Raw genomic sequence first — 15,886 nt, forward strand, 5'->3', positions numbered from 1 at the left:
AAACCTGGTATCTTGCCTAACCCTGGCATCCCTGACATAGCAGATCCTTTTGCTTTAATTTGTCTGCCCCATCCGCAAAACTAGGGACGATAAAAATCTCTATTTGCCAGGTGAGACCCGTGCCCCTCCGAGGCCCAAGGTGGGTGCTGATAGCCAGGACTGGGGGGCTGAGGTGCACGGCTGGTTGGGCTCTGAGGCCGGGCAGTCGGGAGAAAACAAAGGGGTGCTCGCCCGGTGACCTGCGGGGCCGGGGTCCGTCCCAGGGCACTTCTCTTTGCTTTGCTTCCTGCTGGGCGATCCCTACCTCTGGAAGCCGCAGCTGACGAACGTTTCAGTTTAATTAGCAAGCCCAAAGGTCGACCCGTATTTCAGAGGCTGCTCCTGCTCCTCATGCCTTGGTCCCTCGGAAGCGTTGCAAACCCTCCGCGCTGACGGAGCCCGCGGAAGGGGTGCGGGCTGACACTGCGGGGCTGCGAGGTCCCCTCGCCCCCCAGGGCTCTGCCCCTCGACGCCCCCGACCCCACGCTGGCTGCCCCCAAGCCCACGGGATAAGCTCCGGAGAGCCGCAGCGCGGGGAGAGGCGCCCCCCGGTTACGGCCGCGAAGGGCTCGGTGCGCAAAGCCGCGGAGCCCCCGCCGCTTTTTTGCCCAACTCCGAGCCGCCCCCCGGGCGTGACAGCCGCTGTGCCGAGTGGGGCTCTGGAGCCGCGGGCGCGGAGCGGAGCGGTGACCCCCGCAGCACACACCCCGACGGGCGGGCGGCTCCAGCTCAACTCGGGCGGGACGCGCGGTTCCTTCGCCGTCCCTGACCTTCGCGGGACGCCTGAGGAGCCGGCAGCCCTCCGGGAGACGCAGGAACGGGAAGGGGAAAAGGCCCCCGAGGTGTCCCGCCTCTTGCGGGATTTAAAAAAAAAAATAAAATAAAAAATTCTCTGATAAAGAGCTATGAGCGCGACTGCGGATCGGGAGCCGCGGTTTAACAGCCCCCGTACACATACACACAGGGTGGAGGGTTTTTTGGTTTTTTTTTTTGCCAAAGCAGCGGAATTCCCGACATACTTGCAGAAGGTAAAGCTCAGCAATGCCAGCTTGTGCCAGGGCTGGCCGGAAAGGTGGCTGCCTCCCTGCTGGCCAAGGCAGACCGGCCGGGGGCTCCCCACGGCGGCTGCGGTGCGGGACCGGCCGGCGCTCGGGCAGGGAAGCGGCTCAGCAACCCGGGCTGCGGCCCCGGGCAGCCTGCGGGGAAGGGCAGCGGAGGCGGGGGGGGGGCGAGAGGGGGATTTAACTCTTCTTAAATGTCATACTTTAATGGGGATGGAAAATGTGAATTTTCTGTGCATTCCAGGAACAATTCCTTGGGGTGGTGACCTTTAGCACCGATTCTCTTAAGAGAGGAAAGTGGTCGAGTGTTTATCCGGATGACTGAAAGCTTTCTCCCTGGTGGTAGTTTATGGAAGTGTTAAAGGGGGCGGATAACATGGGCTTTAGAGGCGCTTGTCCAATGATCTGGAGGGGCTTGGAGAGCAGATCTCAGCTGGCAGACATTTAAATGGGAGACAGCTCGGCGCTGCTGCAATTTGTAGTCAGGATCCGAGACTCTCTCTCTATGGACTCCCGGGCAGCTCCGGGCTCCCAGGCCACCCGCTCCGCCGAGTGACCCTCCGGGCAGAGCCCCCCAGAGCCCCAGGCCCCCGCCGAGGAGCCGCCGCCGCCCAGGAGCCGCCGCCGCCGCCGCGCAGGTGAGCCGGGACGGGACGCGCCGCGCTGCGCGCACTCACAGCGGGGGCGCAAACGGGTCCGGCAGCTGCGGAGCTCGGCCGGACTCTGTGGGAGGCAAAATTTTAATCTCTCTATCCTACCTTCGGGGCGGGAGAAGGGGAGGAGTCGTTCGTCGGTGTCCAGCGAAATTCCCGGGCGCCTTCGTTCTGCAGAGGGGGACACCCGTCCCTGCCGCCAGCGGGGGCACCGACATTCCCGCTGCAGAGCTGGGGATTAGGGCGCCGTTACATCTCTCTGCCCTGACGAGCGCTGGGGCTGCAAAAGCCCCGTTAGCTCTGCCTCTCATCTCCGCCTACAGCATCATTCCCGACAAATTGGATTCGGCGCCCACCCGACACACGGCAACCTCCCGGCCCGGCCTCTGCGCGGAGCGGGGCGGGGGCAGCTCCCCAGGTGCCGGCCCCGTCCCCTCCCGTCCCATCCCGCCGAGCTGCCCTCTACCAGACCGCTCAGCCCCCGGCTCTGCCCCGGCCCGCCTTTACAAACCTCTGCTCCTCCGCCGAGCGTGTGCCTGGGCCTCGGGGAGCGCCCCGGGGCGGGGGCTGTACCGCCCGGAGGAGCCGGTGTGTGCTGGCGGGGTCGGGCGCCAAGGAGCGGAGGGTCTGCACCGGCAGCGCAGGCTCCGCGGCCGCAGCGCGCCCGCGAAGGCATCCCGCACCGCGCGTCCTCGGGCGCCGTCGGGCGGGACGGGCCGCCGCTCCAGCGCTGCGCTGGGCGCCCCTCCGCCTTCCCTTCCGCCGCCTCCCCGTCCTGCCCTCCCACCTGACTCGGAGCCAGGGGCGTTTTGCCGCCCCGACGGCTCCGTCCATCCGCCACCCACCGCTCCCCTGCCCCGCGCTGACAGACCCCGGGCTCGGCCTGGCCCGACCGGAGCCGCGGCGCGTCCCGGCGTTGGGCTGTGCCCTCCGGGGCGACGCTTTTTTATTCGCCCCGTCCTTTTTAATCATAGACTCATTGCATGGTTAGAGTTGGAAGGGGCCTTAAAGATCACATAGTTCCACCCCCCCCCACGCCACGGAAGAGTCCCCTGCGGGGGCCACTTCCAGGGAGCCGGTCCTCCCCTGGGTAAGCCCAGACGGCGGCTGCCCGCCGGGGGCGGGGGACAGGCGGGCGGTGTGTCCAGCCGCGGCGAGGAGCGCTCCCGCCCGCGGCCGTCCGGGCGAGCCGCTCCCGGCCGAGCCCAGCCAAGCCGGTGGCCTCTCCGCCTCGACGGCCGCCGGTGATCCCGCAGCGCACCCAGGCTGCGCTCAGCGACGGCCCCGGCTCACCTCGGCGGGTTGGGCGGTGCGGGGCCGTCCTGTGCGGTGCGGCGGCGGGCTGGGAAGGTGCGCGGCCCATCCCGCATCCCGCATTCCTTGTGCTGCATTGCCCCGCTCGGTTCTTCTGAGCCTTAACGTCCCTCCCGGGCCGTCAGCCGCTCCTGGGGTCCCGCTCCTGGCTCCTCTCGGTGAAAGGAGGGCGAGTGAACCGCGTTTCTCTCGTCGGGGCCGAGACCCCGTGCAGGGAAAACGTCTTTTCGCAGAGACCCGGGCTCTGAAACACCGGGATGCCTTCGGCTCGCCCTGTCTACTGAGACGGAGCGGGGTTTAGTTCCCCGTTCAGTGAGATGCGTGGAGATCTTCGGGTCCAGCGCAGTAACCCCCGAGCCGGGGCTGGCTCCGAGCTGCCCCTGGCGATGCGTGAGCTGGACCCCGCTGCCCTCCTGCCCCGCTCCGCTCGGCGCCGAAGAAGCCCGGCAGTGGCCAAGTGGCGTGCGGTGGAGACTGTGTACAAGTGATAAAGGGCGCCAATGCCCGCAGCTTTCTGCTCCTCTTTAGGACTCAGTCCCAAGCTGTGCTAAAGCGGTGGCGTCTCTCGGTGGCGTCACCCAGAAATGCGTAGTTTCTCCTGAAGACTTTCCCCTTCTCAGTACGCGTGGCTGTGCGCAGCAGCAAAATTGTTCTGGTGTTTTGGGGGATCCGTGAGCAAATCTGTCTGAAAGGAGTTTCGCTCTGGGGAGCGGAGCTGTCAGGCTGTATGGGCGTCTTCAGGGCGAGTCTAATTCGGGTTTGGTTCTAGCCATGCTCACTATGATGTTCAACCTCCCTGTAGTCCCATAGGATGTCTTACAGAGCGATGCTTTCTTAAAGAGAGAATTCTCAAAGTTTCAAAGTTCTTTTGTTCCTTTTTCTTATTTATTTTTTTTTATTGCTGCCTACGCTCATTACGTGTCTCAAAAAAAAAAGCCATCTCCATGACTCACAAGAAGAAATGATGTGAAATGTAAATGTATCCAAATTCTACTAGAGATGTTAGTTTTGCTGTCTTGATCTTAGTAAAAAACCATTATGGTTCTCTGGGAACTGCCATTGCCATGCCTTTTTGTATATTTAAAAATACAGATCTATGAACTATGAAAACATTACATAAGACGATTTCTGTAATTCATATATAATAAGCCAGGCATAAAATTATTCTGATCCTTTGGGACATAAACCACTTCAATTTTCTCAGTAGTCAGAGGGTTGTGTTTTGCCTCTTTCTTCTGCTGGTATTTGAAGCCCACCAAATACATTTATGTTTTCTTAGGTTTTTGTCAGATTATTTTTCGTGTTTTCTGCGAAGCACATGAGCCCATGGCTCATCATAATATTTTCCTAGTAAATATGGTTCACAGATGAAATTATGGGCCTGCTGAGGTCTGTGAGAATTTTGCTGTATATTTCAACAGAACCAGGATTCCATCCAGTTCTTTTAAACAAGTTGCTTTGTGCTAGAACTTTCAGTAATAACTTTCTGACTCTGCCTGGGAACTCAGAGGGAAGTGCTGTTTATGAACCGACATGTGGAGATCCTTAATTTATAGCAGAAAATGTATAAACAAAAAAATTACAGCTTAATTGTATGAAATAATAAACCTGAAAGCATTTACACTTCTCTGTGAATGGTTGCTAGTATTAATCCACAAAATTCCTAATCTGTTTTAGATGATGAGATCCCAGGCTCTAGATAAACCACATATGAGGTGATATGACTGTTAGGGCCCAATTCTGCTCCTGTTTGAAGTCAGCAATAAAATTTCTCTTGGCTTTAGGACTAAGAGCTTACAGATGATGAAAAGTAGAACTCAGTTTAGCCGGCAAATATGGAAAGAATAATTTTTGAAGTATTTTGTTACTTTTAAAAAATAAATAAAAATTCTGTTGCATCTCTCCGGATCTGAATGGAATAAGTGGGAATTGACCTAGGCATTTTGATCTTAGCCATCAGTTTGTTCAAAAGATTCTCAAATGGATCCTCAAAAAGATTTCTGGTTATGCCAAGGCTTCTATAGCAGCCAGTATCAGGTACTGAAAATTTTGCAGAAATTTGGTGTATAAGATTTTACAGCCTGATTCTGCACAGCTCCTCCCCAAGCTCCGGAGTTATTACTTCTGCACAGTTTTGGCTGGGACAAGGGAAAAAAAAATACTTCAGGAGAGAGTTCTTTTTGGTAAAACTCGGGGTATGGTAGTACTGATTTAGCTACTTGTACTCTTCTGTGTTCTATTTTTTTTTTTTCATTAATTAAAAAGTTGTTAAGGAAACATTTCACAAACACTAATTCATAGATGGATGAACCACTCTCGTTCCCAATGTAAGCAAACAGAGATGTTGTCTTCTCTCATAAGCAAATGAATTGCCTTGGGACAAGAGGTGGTGCAGAATGCCCACACTGCATTTTGGCTTTCCTTATTGAGGCATACTACCTCATTTGCCTTTCTATTATGCATTTCTACAAAATAATCTTAATTTTAAAAATAAATGTTTAGTAAGTACTATTAAAAGAAGGTCCTGCTTGAGCTGCAGTGGGGGTCATGAAGTTCACACAGCCTCTTCTGTGGGCCTATGTTTTAAGTTGTATTTCTCCCTAAATGATAGGATTACTTTTACTTTCAGATGTGTGCTTTGGAAGTGACCGTAACAAATGGTTTAGCTGAGTTACTAATTTTTGTTTGAGTTCACAATTTCTTTTATGAGCATGTAATACAGCTTCTGCCACTAAGGCTGGAAACCAACTCAGTGAAAAATTTCCTTTCCTCCTCTGGTTTAGGGCTATATTGAAACACATGCTTGCATTTCCTTCGGGTTAAGTACATGCGTCATAAAGATGCGTGAATCTGGGATACAGTACCATCAAATTTTCCCCAAATTCCCATCTCAAAGTACGCTTAATTTTCACTTGCCTAGACCTTACCTAGACCTTACATAAATTGCATATTTATGACACCCACCCCCCAAAAAAAGAAACCAAACATGAAGCAGCGTGGAGGTCATCCGTTTTAGAAATAAAAGTAGTCCAGGAATATGCATGTTGGTGGAACTTAGCTCAGTTATGGGATACTAAACAAACACCTGAATTTTCCTGGCACTTCTTATAAACTAGCAATTTATTTTCAATTGCATGCAATGACTTTTTTTTTTCTTTTTTTTTCTTTTAAGGCTCTGGCACCATATTGAGCAAATAAAGTGCATATTAAAATACTGTCTAAATACAGCATGGGTATACAGTGCTGGGGAAATAGGAATAGTTTTGGAAGAAGTCATTCTGGTCTCTTGAGGAAATAAGCAGTGGTTTATAACTCTTTGAATATTTTTTTTTAAAGACAAATTAAAATTTGAAAAGCTGTTTAAATAGCATTCAGGTTGTAACAGCAATGGGGAAAAACCAGCAAATGTGAAGTCCAAGCTGACACTTGAAACTATGTTGCGTTAGCTTCAATTAGAATTCCTGACTTTTTTTGTGTGTTCTATGTCAGAGCCTTAAGGTTATTAAATTTGCATGTTCTGTGCTGTATTTCATTTAGATATTAAAAGCAGCCCTTCCAAGTTGGAGTCGGCAATAGTGTCATTCTTACATCCCTTGCTTGAAGCCTGAGGCTTCTGCCAAACATGGGACATACTGGTACATAACCATAAACGAGTAAAATGAATGCATATATTTGTCATGTATATTATAAACTCTAGGTGCTCTAACCATCTGTAGAGAAACACTTAAAATATTAGACCCACAAGCAAATCCCTGGATGCAGTGGAAACCCCCTATGATACTTTCCCACTCCAGTAATTCCTTTCCCAGTCCATTCAGTGAGAAAGGCTTTTTGAACAGCATAATGCAACATTTACTTTCTCCATGTGACTGGAAAGACCCAGTAACTGAGAAATTAACAGTTATCTTTTATAGCAAATGGTACTTACTCTGAGCCTTTACTGAGTCTCTAGGTGGCCCTTACAGCGTTGGCATTTGGCTGCTTTCCTGCCTAGTTGTGTGGTCTCCGGCAGAGCGGATAAAGCTGTCCAGAACGGTGCCCTTGGTTTCACATGTGTTTCTTGGGTAGTAACACAAGCAGGACTCTCAAACACTAATTTGTTCCTTACTGATAAGTCAAATAAGGGGTACAACCGCAGCACTCCAAGCAGGTAGAAGACACCAACGTCTTTTTTCTGTTTTTTTCACAGTTCTCCCCCTTTTTAATGCATATGCCTCTTGGCAGTTCTGCTGTTTTATGGGGTTTCCGCAAGCAGTTGCTCCTTTCTGGTGGTTTCTTCCAAGCTCCCCATGGGGAGGGTCCCCTGAGAGCCTCATTCCCTGATCCGCTTCTCTTACTGCCACATCCCTTGCTTTCCAGGACAGCGTAGAGACCGCGGTGCTTCTGGAAGGGGCGAAAGTGTGGCAGCTGATGAATTTCTTCCCAGCTGGTTGGTGTCTTGAGCTGACTGAGAAGTCAAAAGAGCTCAGAGCTTTGGGAAGCAGCAGAAATGGTGGAATAAGAGGGGCAAGAAAGGCTGTTTATAGGCTAGTAATTAGGTTTGGAGCAGGGGTGCTGTTCTGAAGAACTTGATAGTTTCCCCTTACTGCACTTCTTGAAGGGTTTTTTTGTGGGTGTGTGCACAAAATACATTATTTTCTGATACTAATACCTCATGATACTTAATGTTGCTGTCCTCGTATGTCCTTTCAATATCAAACTTTATATAATGAATAAAATTCACAGATCTGAAAAATTCTTAACACTGTGACCGCATCTGTGTAACTTCTGTTAAAAATTTAGAGTAATGTGTGAGGAGGTGTAATTTGAAATTACAGCTGCATCTCTTTTAACCTATGCCTAAATATTTTTTGATGTTAGTTGCCTCTCTTGTTGCACATCTCTTACCTTAAGCTTCATTACACTCAGACGCACACGTCATTTGGTTTCCAGGACAGCATGGAGACCACGCTACTTCTGGAGGGGGGGAAAGTGTGGCCAATTCAGAAGGGCAATGTCACAGAGCTTGGGAAGCAGTAATTCAGACAGCAGGTGGCTATAGCATGCACATTATATTCTGGATGTATATTATGCGAGAAGCTGTACAAAGTTTCTGAGTTTGACTAAGGAACACATAGCTACACTGCATCTCCTGAGACAAAGAGTTTAGTCCTCTGGTATTGCAGATAGCTATGTCCCATAAATCCTTGTGTAGCATGAAATCTGTTCTTCCACCACTGTAAGTCAGGAGCAACATTCCCACTGCCAGTGAGCTGTACGTAGGGAATGGGAACTCTTAACTAGCATAATACACACGGAGAAAAGAGCTGGAAAAAGATGCATGCTACCCAAAATGAAATTCTGTTTGGACTTCATTTATCCCCTGACTTTCAATCATCATATGTTGAAGCTGTTGTCACTTGGTAATTTGGAAACAGCTTTCTCGCTGCTAAAGGCAAAATGCTTATCTTTTATAACTGCGCGTGCACACGCACACATATTTCTTTTATGGAACTGAAAATTTGCTGTATACTTGACTTCTGTTGGCATCTGAAACCCACAACTCTGCTTTATTCCCTCAACTTCCTCCATATAGGATGGTCCGCACACTGTATGCCATCGGCGCTGTGTTTCTTCTGGTGGGATTTCTGCTACCGGCAGCAGAAGGGAGAAAGAGAAACCGTGGCTCTCAAGGTGCTATCCCTCCTCCCGACAAAGATCAGCCCAATGATTCAGAGCAAATGCAGACGCAGCAGCAGTCGGGCTCTAGGCATCGAGAGCGAGGAAAAGGCACCTCCATGCCTGCTGAAGAGGTGCTGGAGTCTAGTCAGGAGGCATTGCACATCACTGAGCGCAAATATCTAAAGCGGGATTGGTGTAAAACACAGCCCCTCAAACAAACTATCCACGAAGAAGGCTGCAACAGTCGTACCATCATCAACAGGTTCTGCTATGGCCAGTGCAATTCCTTCTACATCCCCAGGCACGTCCGTAAAGAGGAAGGCTCCTTCCAATCTTGTTCCTTCTGCAAGCCCAAGAAATTCACCACCATGACTGTTACACTCAATTGCCCTGAGCTTCAGCCACCGAGAAAGAAGAAGAGAATCACCCGAGTTAAGGAATGCCGGTGTATATCTATTGACTTGGACTAAACCGAGAAAAATATGGTACTGATTGCACTCTGACTGTGCGCAGTCCTTGCCAGCGTGAGAGTGAGTGGCATGAACTAGCATTCCTTCGGGGCTGGACAAAGTTGTGAATTACCTAAAACAAGAAAAAAAAAAACAAAGAAAAAATTGATGTAAGGGAAGGGCACGCATGTGTATGTTTGTGTGTAAGAGAGAAAATGGATGTGTACCAGCAAATATATGAATGTTGACTATGAAAAAAAAATTAACAGGGGTAAGAAATATGAAAAAATCTATTTACCTGCAGTCATGAATTAGGTTTCCTAGCATATATTCACATTTTTGCTGCTTGCTGCAAAAGTGGAGCCGTGGCTTTTGCGAATGTTCACCTGCCGTGCTATTTGCTTTTACTGTATTAAGAGAAACATCAGAGCGAGGGGACAATATATTTGAAAGCGTGAATCTATTCTTAAATACAAAGCAGGGAAAAAGCAGTTCAAAGCGTAGCAAAACCATCACTGAAAATAGCATCTGTATCAAGAGTTTGTAATATGCTTCTTAAAAAAAAATAACTGTAATCCAAAAGCCATGTCTGGAGAACAATGGGGGGATGCGGGAGTGTTGAAAAGTCACTATAGGTGGATGGAAAACAGAGCTGCAGCAAGTTAGAAAGCAAAAGGCCAAAGTAAGTAGACAAGGGGAGTACAAAAGGGAGTAGAAAAAGGAAAGATACGTAAATAGGAAGACACAGAGGAAGAGATATTGTCTTCTATTTACGTTTTGCTTTAATTTATATACCTAGTCATATATTACATAAATTAAAGAGAAACTATATACAAGGCTATAAATATACTTCTGAATCCTAATGGCTCTCTAGCTCAGTCAAAACCCATTCTTGTGCCACTAGATCCATTTGATGTCTTGTATTTCTGATATCAGTTATTCTTCATATCTACATATATATGTATATGCAGTATCTTTTAATCCTTGGTATCTATACGTACATACAATGAGTATGCATACTCCATTGTGCATATCCGAACTCGCTCCTTCTCTTTTTCACACACATACATAAAAACCATACATAACCACAGCACAAAAATCTTGCTAACCAAGATCAAGTACAGAATGGCAGTAATTTAGTACATAAAGAGCAAAGCAAAAATTAAAACAAGCATCATGTGACTGCAAATGCAATAACCACACAAGAGACAAAAGACACGACATTCATGACTAGTAAACATTGCATTGTTATTGTTATTTTAGCTTTGCCACAGGCATGCAGTTTGTTGAAAAAGAGATGCAGAACTTTGCCAGCAATAATCCTCTTTTTATATCTTTTACCACAGACTTGCATTTAAACTGGATTTGGACTAAGTAAAGAGAATTTCCTGAAAATTAAGGGCTAACTGCCCCTCTCATTTGGGGGAAAAAAACTTAAAAGGGGACACAACACTTCCAACAGCTTGATGAATCTCACCTGTGAGGTTATCCTGCCTTTTTTTTTCCTTCAGGATTAGGAGCTTAAACTTGATCAGGGCTGTAGGATTTGGCAAGAGCGCAGAAGGCCCTGCAAAAGAAGTCGGTTTAGCAGAGTGGACACTGGGCTGTCGGACCCGAGAGGCAGCCCTTCCGTGCACGTTGCCTTGGCTTTCCAGGGCGCCCCGTGGGAGGCCTGGGGGTTGTCTCCTCCCTGGCTGCATCTCGTGCCGCATGACGCGCAGATGGCTCATGTCCTCCTGGCTGCTGGCTTCACTTGGGTGCTTTCCAGCCGGGTGGGGAAGAGCTCAGAGGGTGCTGCCCACCTTCCTGCCCCTACCTGTGCCTGCACGGCCCCAACAGCCCGTCCTGGCTGATGGGCTGCCTAAGGAAAAGCATGTTCCTCTGCCAGAGTCACTACTGGGCCTGAAAGCACCACTGATGTGAGTGAAATGGGAGTTAGGTCCATGTTAGTTGTACGATGGGGCTTGGATAGTCCAGGACTCAGTTTCCCCATTCAGCAGCAATACTCTCTAGTCCCCACCAGCAGTGTGACTTTTCCCTCCCACACCAGATGCCTCTCTCAGCTACAAGGTGATTGTCTTGACAGCATTTCTGTTCACTGAACACTGTGGAAGAGAATTCTGCTCTTACTAATACGTCCAAAGGGAAAAATGCCACAGATGCACCCATTGTGCAGTCATTTATTAGATGCCCCAGCTGTTACAGTGCATCACACAGTTATTGGTGATATCCTGCATCTCTGCAATGAATATATTTTTACTGTAAAATCCACTGCTGTGAAGTCTGCATTTGTAAGATTAAGAGATTGCAACTTGTTGATTGACATTATTAAAATGCATTTCATCTGGTGTACTCCCACTCAGCAGGTTTGACACATTTCTTCATGGATTTTAAAATCCAATTTTAAAATCTGGAATTACAGGAGGTAGATTTCCACTGTGTGGAATGTGAATAGTTAAACAGATAAGGATATTTAATGTTAATATTAATTCAAATCCTCTTTCACTGCTAGTAGGCAGGGGTTGTTTTCCTTTAAATTACTTTTTTGAGTTGGTTTGCAGGGGAAAGGGCCAATCTCAGTTGTTGCTGAAAGTTTTGTACTAGCTAGGGTTTCTGTTCAAGAAATAGACACACCTTAAGAATAATTTTTTTTTTCATGTGAAGTTGACAGCAAAACTCTCGTTATCTTTTACAGTGATGGGATTTCATCCTAGGCTGCCATGTCCCTAAACCCTTAGCCGTTAAGCAAAGCTTCAGACATTACCGACTCCTTTATTTAAGATTAGGCTGGCATTCTGAAGGAGAATTGATAGAAGTCTTACAAATCTTTATGTTCCAGAACAGCCCGTGCATAGATCATGACGGAACTCCCCTTGAGGCAGATTCCCCCATATGTAAATTTTATACAAAGAACTTTTATGAATTGCTAGTTATTGCCTGGGAGTAAGAAAGTTCTGCTAACTTACAGTTATACGAGATATTTAATATCAACCACAATATGTATTTAAATGTCTGCTTTATTCTAAAAACAATGGACTATATAACCTAAGGCTGCAGTATTTTCATGCTCGGTCTCACAAAGCAAAACTTGGTTTAAAATGAAGTTTTAATTATTTTGTAACTGAATAGAATTGGAGTTTTTTCTTCCCAGCATTTTGTACATCATTTTAACTACTAGTAACAAATAAATAAAGTATCTTCTCCAGCCCATGTCTATTGTTGTTTGTTGGTTTTGTTTTTTTCTTATTTCTTCCTTAAGTTTCCAGCTCTTTCTGGATCTGTTGTACTTTACTTTGACTTCTGTGGTTTCTTCTAATTATAAAAGGGCTTACATTATGACAATGAGACACAGAGACAAGCAATGGCACCATCATTCAACACGGCTACTTCAATAAGGTTTTAAAATGAGATCTGTCACTTCCCCCTCACCCTTCCACAATTTATAGAAGGAAAAATCTCAGTCTTTACTCACACTTTTCTCCTTGTAAACCATATAGTGACAGTTCAAAATATAAATGAGCCTTGAATTGTTGTGGAGTTAAAATTGGAGTCGGTGTGCCTGCCTTACACCTTAACTTGGTTTCACGTCCAGTGAGCAGTTCATTCAAATTTTTGCATAAAAAGAGCAAGGAACACTTTTACCATGCAGCACGCTATAAGCTGTAAATAGGGACAGAGGAGGTGAAAAATAATTATTAAAGAAAACAGGAAGATTTGTCATTTCCTTTTGCCTCCTCTGTCCCTGCTGGCAGCACTTGAGCAAGGCCCTTGTCGAGGAAGGACTGCAGCCACAGAGAAGAGGTTTCTCCCAGCTTTCTACCCTGCCAGTGGGAAACAGGCAGTAGCGGTATAAATTTTACCTTTCCAGCCTGCCACCCTGTCAGGTGTGTGAGGGCCTCAGTCAGCCATTGCTGACCCCATGCAATCCTGCTGTCTGCAGCAGTGGTGGCATTGTCTGCCCTTGTGGAGAAAGGGGCTCTTACCAGGGTCACCATCTCGCTGGACCAGACTGAGAACAGTCTCTGATTTCACAGTAGTAATTTCTGAGCGCTATTATAGGCCTCTTTCAGTTGTGCACCTTGTAGTTCAAAGGACAACTGACAACATAGTCAGACATACACTCTTAAGAGTGAACAACATGTAGTGTTTTCCTGCAGCGCACACAGATAACCAGAGAAAAGGGTCAGATGTCCCATTTCCAGCTCTGGAAAGCTGGGTGCTGGTAAGGCCCCGGGTGGTTTTTCTTCATGCAAAGGCCTTGTGAAATAATGGAGCTGAGCACTCTAGTAGCACTGGTGGTCTGGGTTTTTTCAAGACTTTTTGGTTTAGTGTTCCTTCTTTTCCAGCTTTTTTTTTTTTTTGTTCTTCTAAGACTTACTGAAAAAAAACCTAATCATTATTTCTAAAAGCGATTAACTTTTTCTGATATGAGATATAGGCACAGTTGGACAGAGTAAGTTTCCTTGAAAAGCTGTGCATATATATCTTTATCTGAAGATTTAAGACAGAGAGAAAAACCTCCTGGACTTACCTTTCTAGTAGTTTGTAGTACAATGGCCTTAGTATTTATAGACTGAGAAGATCAGACATGCATTGCAATTTACATTTGCCCTACGTACCAGCTTTGATTTAAAGATACGTCTTTAAATTTATCTTTTTGATTTAAAGATCCTGTGTGCTTTATAGATAGTTGCATTGATCAAGAAGAAGATACGAGAGGGAGTACACGCTCACCTTAATCAGCTTTCGGGGACACAGATAAAATTGAGGTGATTACCTTCTCCCTCCCCGGTGGGGTAGGCGAGATCCGTGCGTGTGCTCTGTCACCCATGTGCTGCGCAGTTGATCCACACACACATGAGAGGGCCGGGGCATCAAGAGCCCGTAGGTTTGGCTGAGCATGTGCAGGACATCTGAGCGCCACGTGCGCACAGTGGGTACGGTGCGTCCGGGACGGGTCAGGGGTGCAGACAGCAGCCTGGCTCCCCTCCAGCCGCCTGTCAGCGGCCCCGCCGGCCGGGGAAGGGGGACGTCGCATTTTCAAAAATGATGCAGTAATTTAACCACGTAATTTACCTTCTCCTGAGTGGAAAAATACCAAAAACCCTCCAAGGAGCGCTGGAGAACTCTACCCGTGGGGACTCATGTTCTTTGTGCTGACCGGCGCACAGGAGCAAACCGAGAGTTGCTTGTTCCAAAAGGTTTCCTAAAGGAGAAAGCATCATGTCACTGGCAGAAGACTGAGAAGAGAATGCTGCTTTGCTTAACCCAGTGTGTTCCCTTTGCACACTCTTCCTTTCCTTTTTTAAAAACATACATCTTATTCCTTCCAAATAACTCAAACCTGCCATAGAAACCACTTCATTGATTACTGAAATACAGCAGTCAATATCACAAGAAGAAGGTCCAAAATTTTTTCTGCTTACCTGGACAGTTGTACTAACCAAAGACTTCAGAAGGGGAGAGATGCATCATTTAAAATTTAAGGGTATGAAAAAAAGAAGTGTATTTGGATTTAGTCAAAACACTGGAGATATCATGGCTATGTATTTTTAATAACCATGAGATCTTGGCCTTAAGGTATCAAAAAGATTAACTGTAATAAGATTCAGATACCTTGCTTTATTATTTTTTTAATCAGCTGAGACTGAAGCCAGAAATACACGGCAACACACAGGTATCGTTACAAACCCCAGTAGCGCCGATTTTTGATGCTATCTTGTAATGCAGGTTCATAAAACCATCTGAAGCCTGTCTGCACTGCCTGCCTGGGAATGTAGATGATGACTTTAAGGTGCCCTTTGACAATGTGTGGCTTCTGGCTGCCTGAATTCCTCTTCTGGCTTTTATGGGTCTGGGGGGAGGATTACAGAAATTTTAACTGTCACTTGCTCCCTTTCCTATTATTTTCTAAAAATATTGAAAATAAAACCCATAATCTACCTCTTTTAAATGATCAAGGAGCAAGATATGAAGATCGAATTATATACTGACATAAAAGAAGAATGTTTGGGATAGCATTAAAAAAAATAAACTTCTAAGTTGCGATAAGCAATAACTCCTCCTTGCTGTGATACAGATGTAAGTCACATAACTTGGGGATGAATCAAATGGAGAAGTTACACTGACTCCCAATAAAACTTCTGCAGATAAAATTTGAAATCGTCCTGTTTGCATTTCTTTTTTAAAGAATGCCTTATGGAAACAGCCATATTCCAATTCATATTACAAGAGATCAAAAGAACAAAGGTTAAAATAATATCTCCATCTCTCTCTAGAATAATTGAGAGCTATATCTTATCCTTCTGTCTAGTAATATCAATATGGATTCCAGCAAGAAAGCAATTGGAAAGAATTAATGTGTCAGTTACAACTCATCTGGGACACCAACACTCAAATTCATTGGTCATAATTTTATAGTTATTGTATGGCATCACTACAGAGCACTGTTAAGTTTTTGATTTATTTAATGATGAATTTGAAGACCTTAATATTGTTTTTCCTTTCAATTACATTTTACTGAATTTCTATGTTTTGTAATTAGTTTGTTGAGGTATAAAGGCACAGTCTTTATTGTATTTAAGACAAGAGACATATTCTCAATCTTGGTTTTGTATTAGTGTATTCTTCTACTCAGAGAATTAAAAAATTTTGTTATATATATATAGAACATACATGTATTTATCTCTCTAAACAAAGGTATCAAAAG

The 15,886-nt window shown here is 46.4% G+C and overlaps 1 protein-coding gene across 1 annotated transcript; it reads left to right on the top strand.

The window, feature by feature from the left end:
- The first annotated feature begins 1,562 nt into the window (after positions 1–1,562).
- GREM1 (gremlin 1, DAN family BMP antagonist) lies at positions 1,563–12,382 on the top strand. The gene is made up of 2 exons (XM_014941910.1): positions 1,563–1,738; positions 8,643–12,382. Exon 2 carries the CDS (start codon positions 8,644–8,646, stop codon positions 9,196–9,198), a length of 555 nt encoding a protein of 184 aa, XP_014797396.1. The 5' UTR covers positions 1,563–1,738; position 8,643; the 3' UTR covers positions 9,199–12,382.
- Positions 12,383–15,886: the final 3,504 nt, after the last annotated feature.

Source organism: Calidris pugnax, unplaced genomic scaffold, assembly GCF_001431845.1.
Source record: "Calidris pugnax isolate Ruff unplaced genomic scaffold, ASM143184v1 scaffold56, whole genome shotgun sequence".
NCBI lineage: Eukaryota > Metazoa > Chordata > Aves > Charadriiformes > Scolopacidae > Calidris > Calidris pugnax.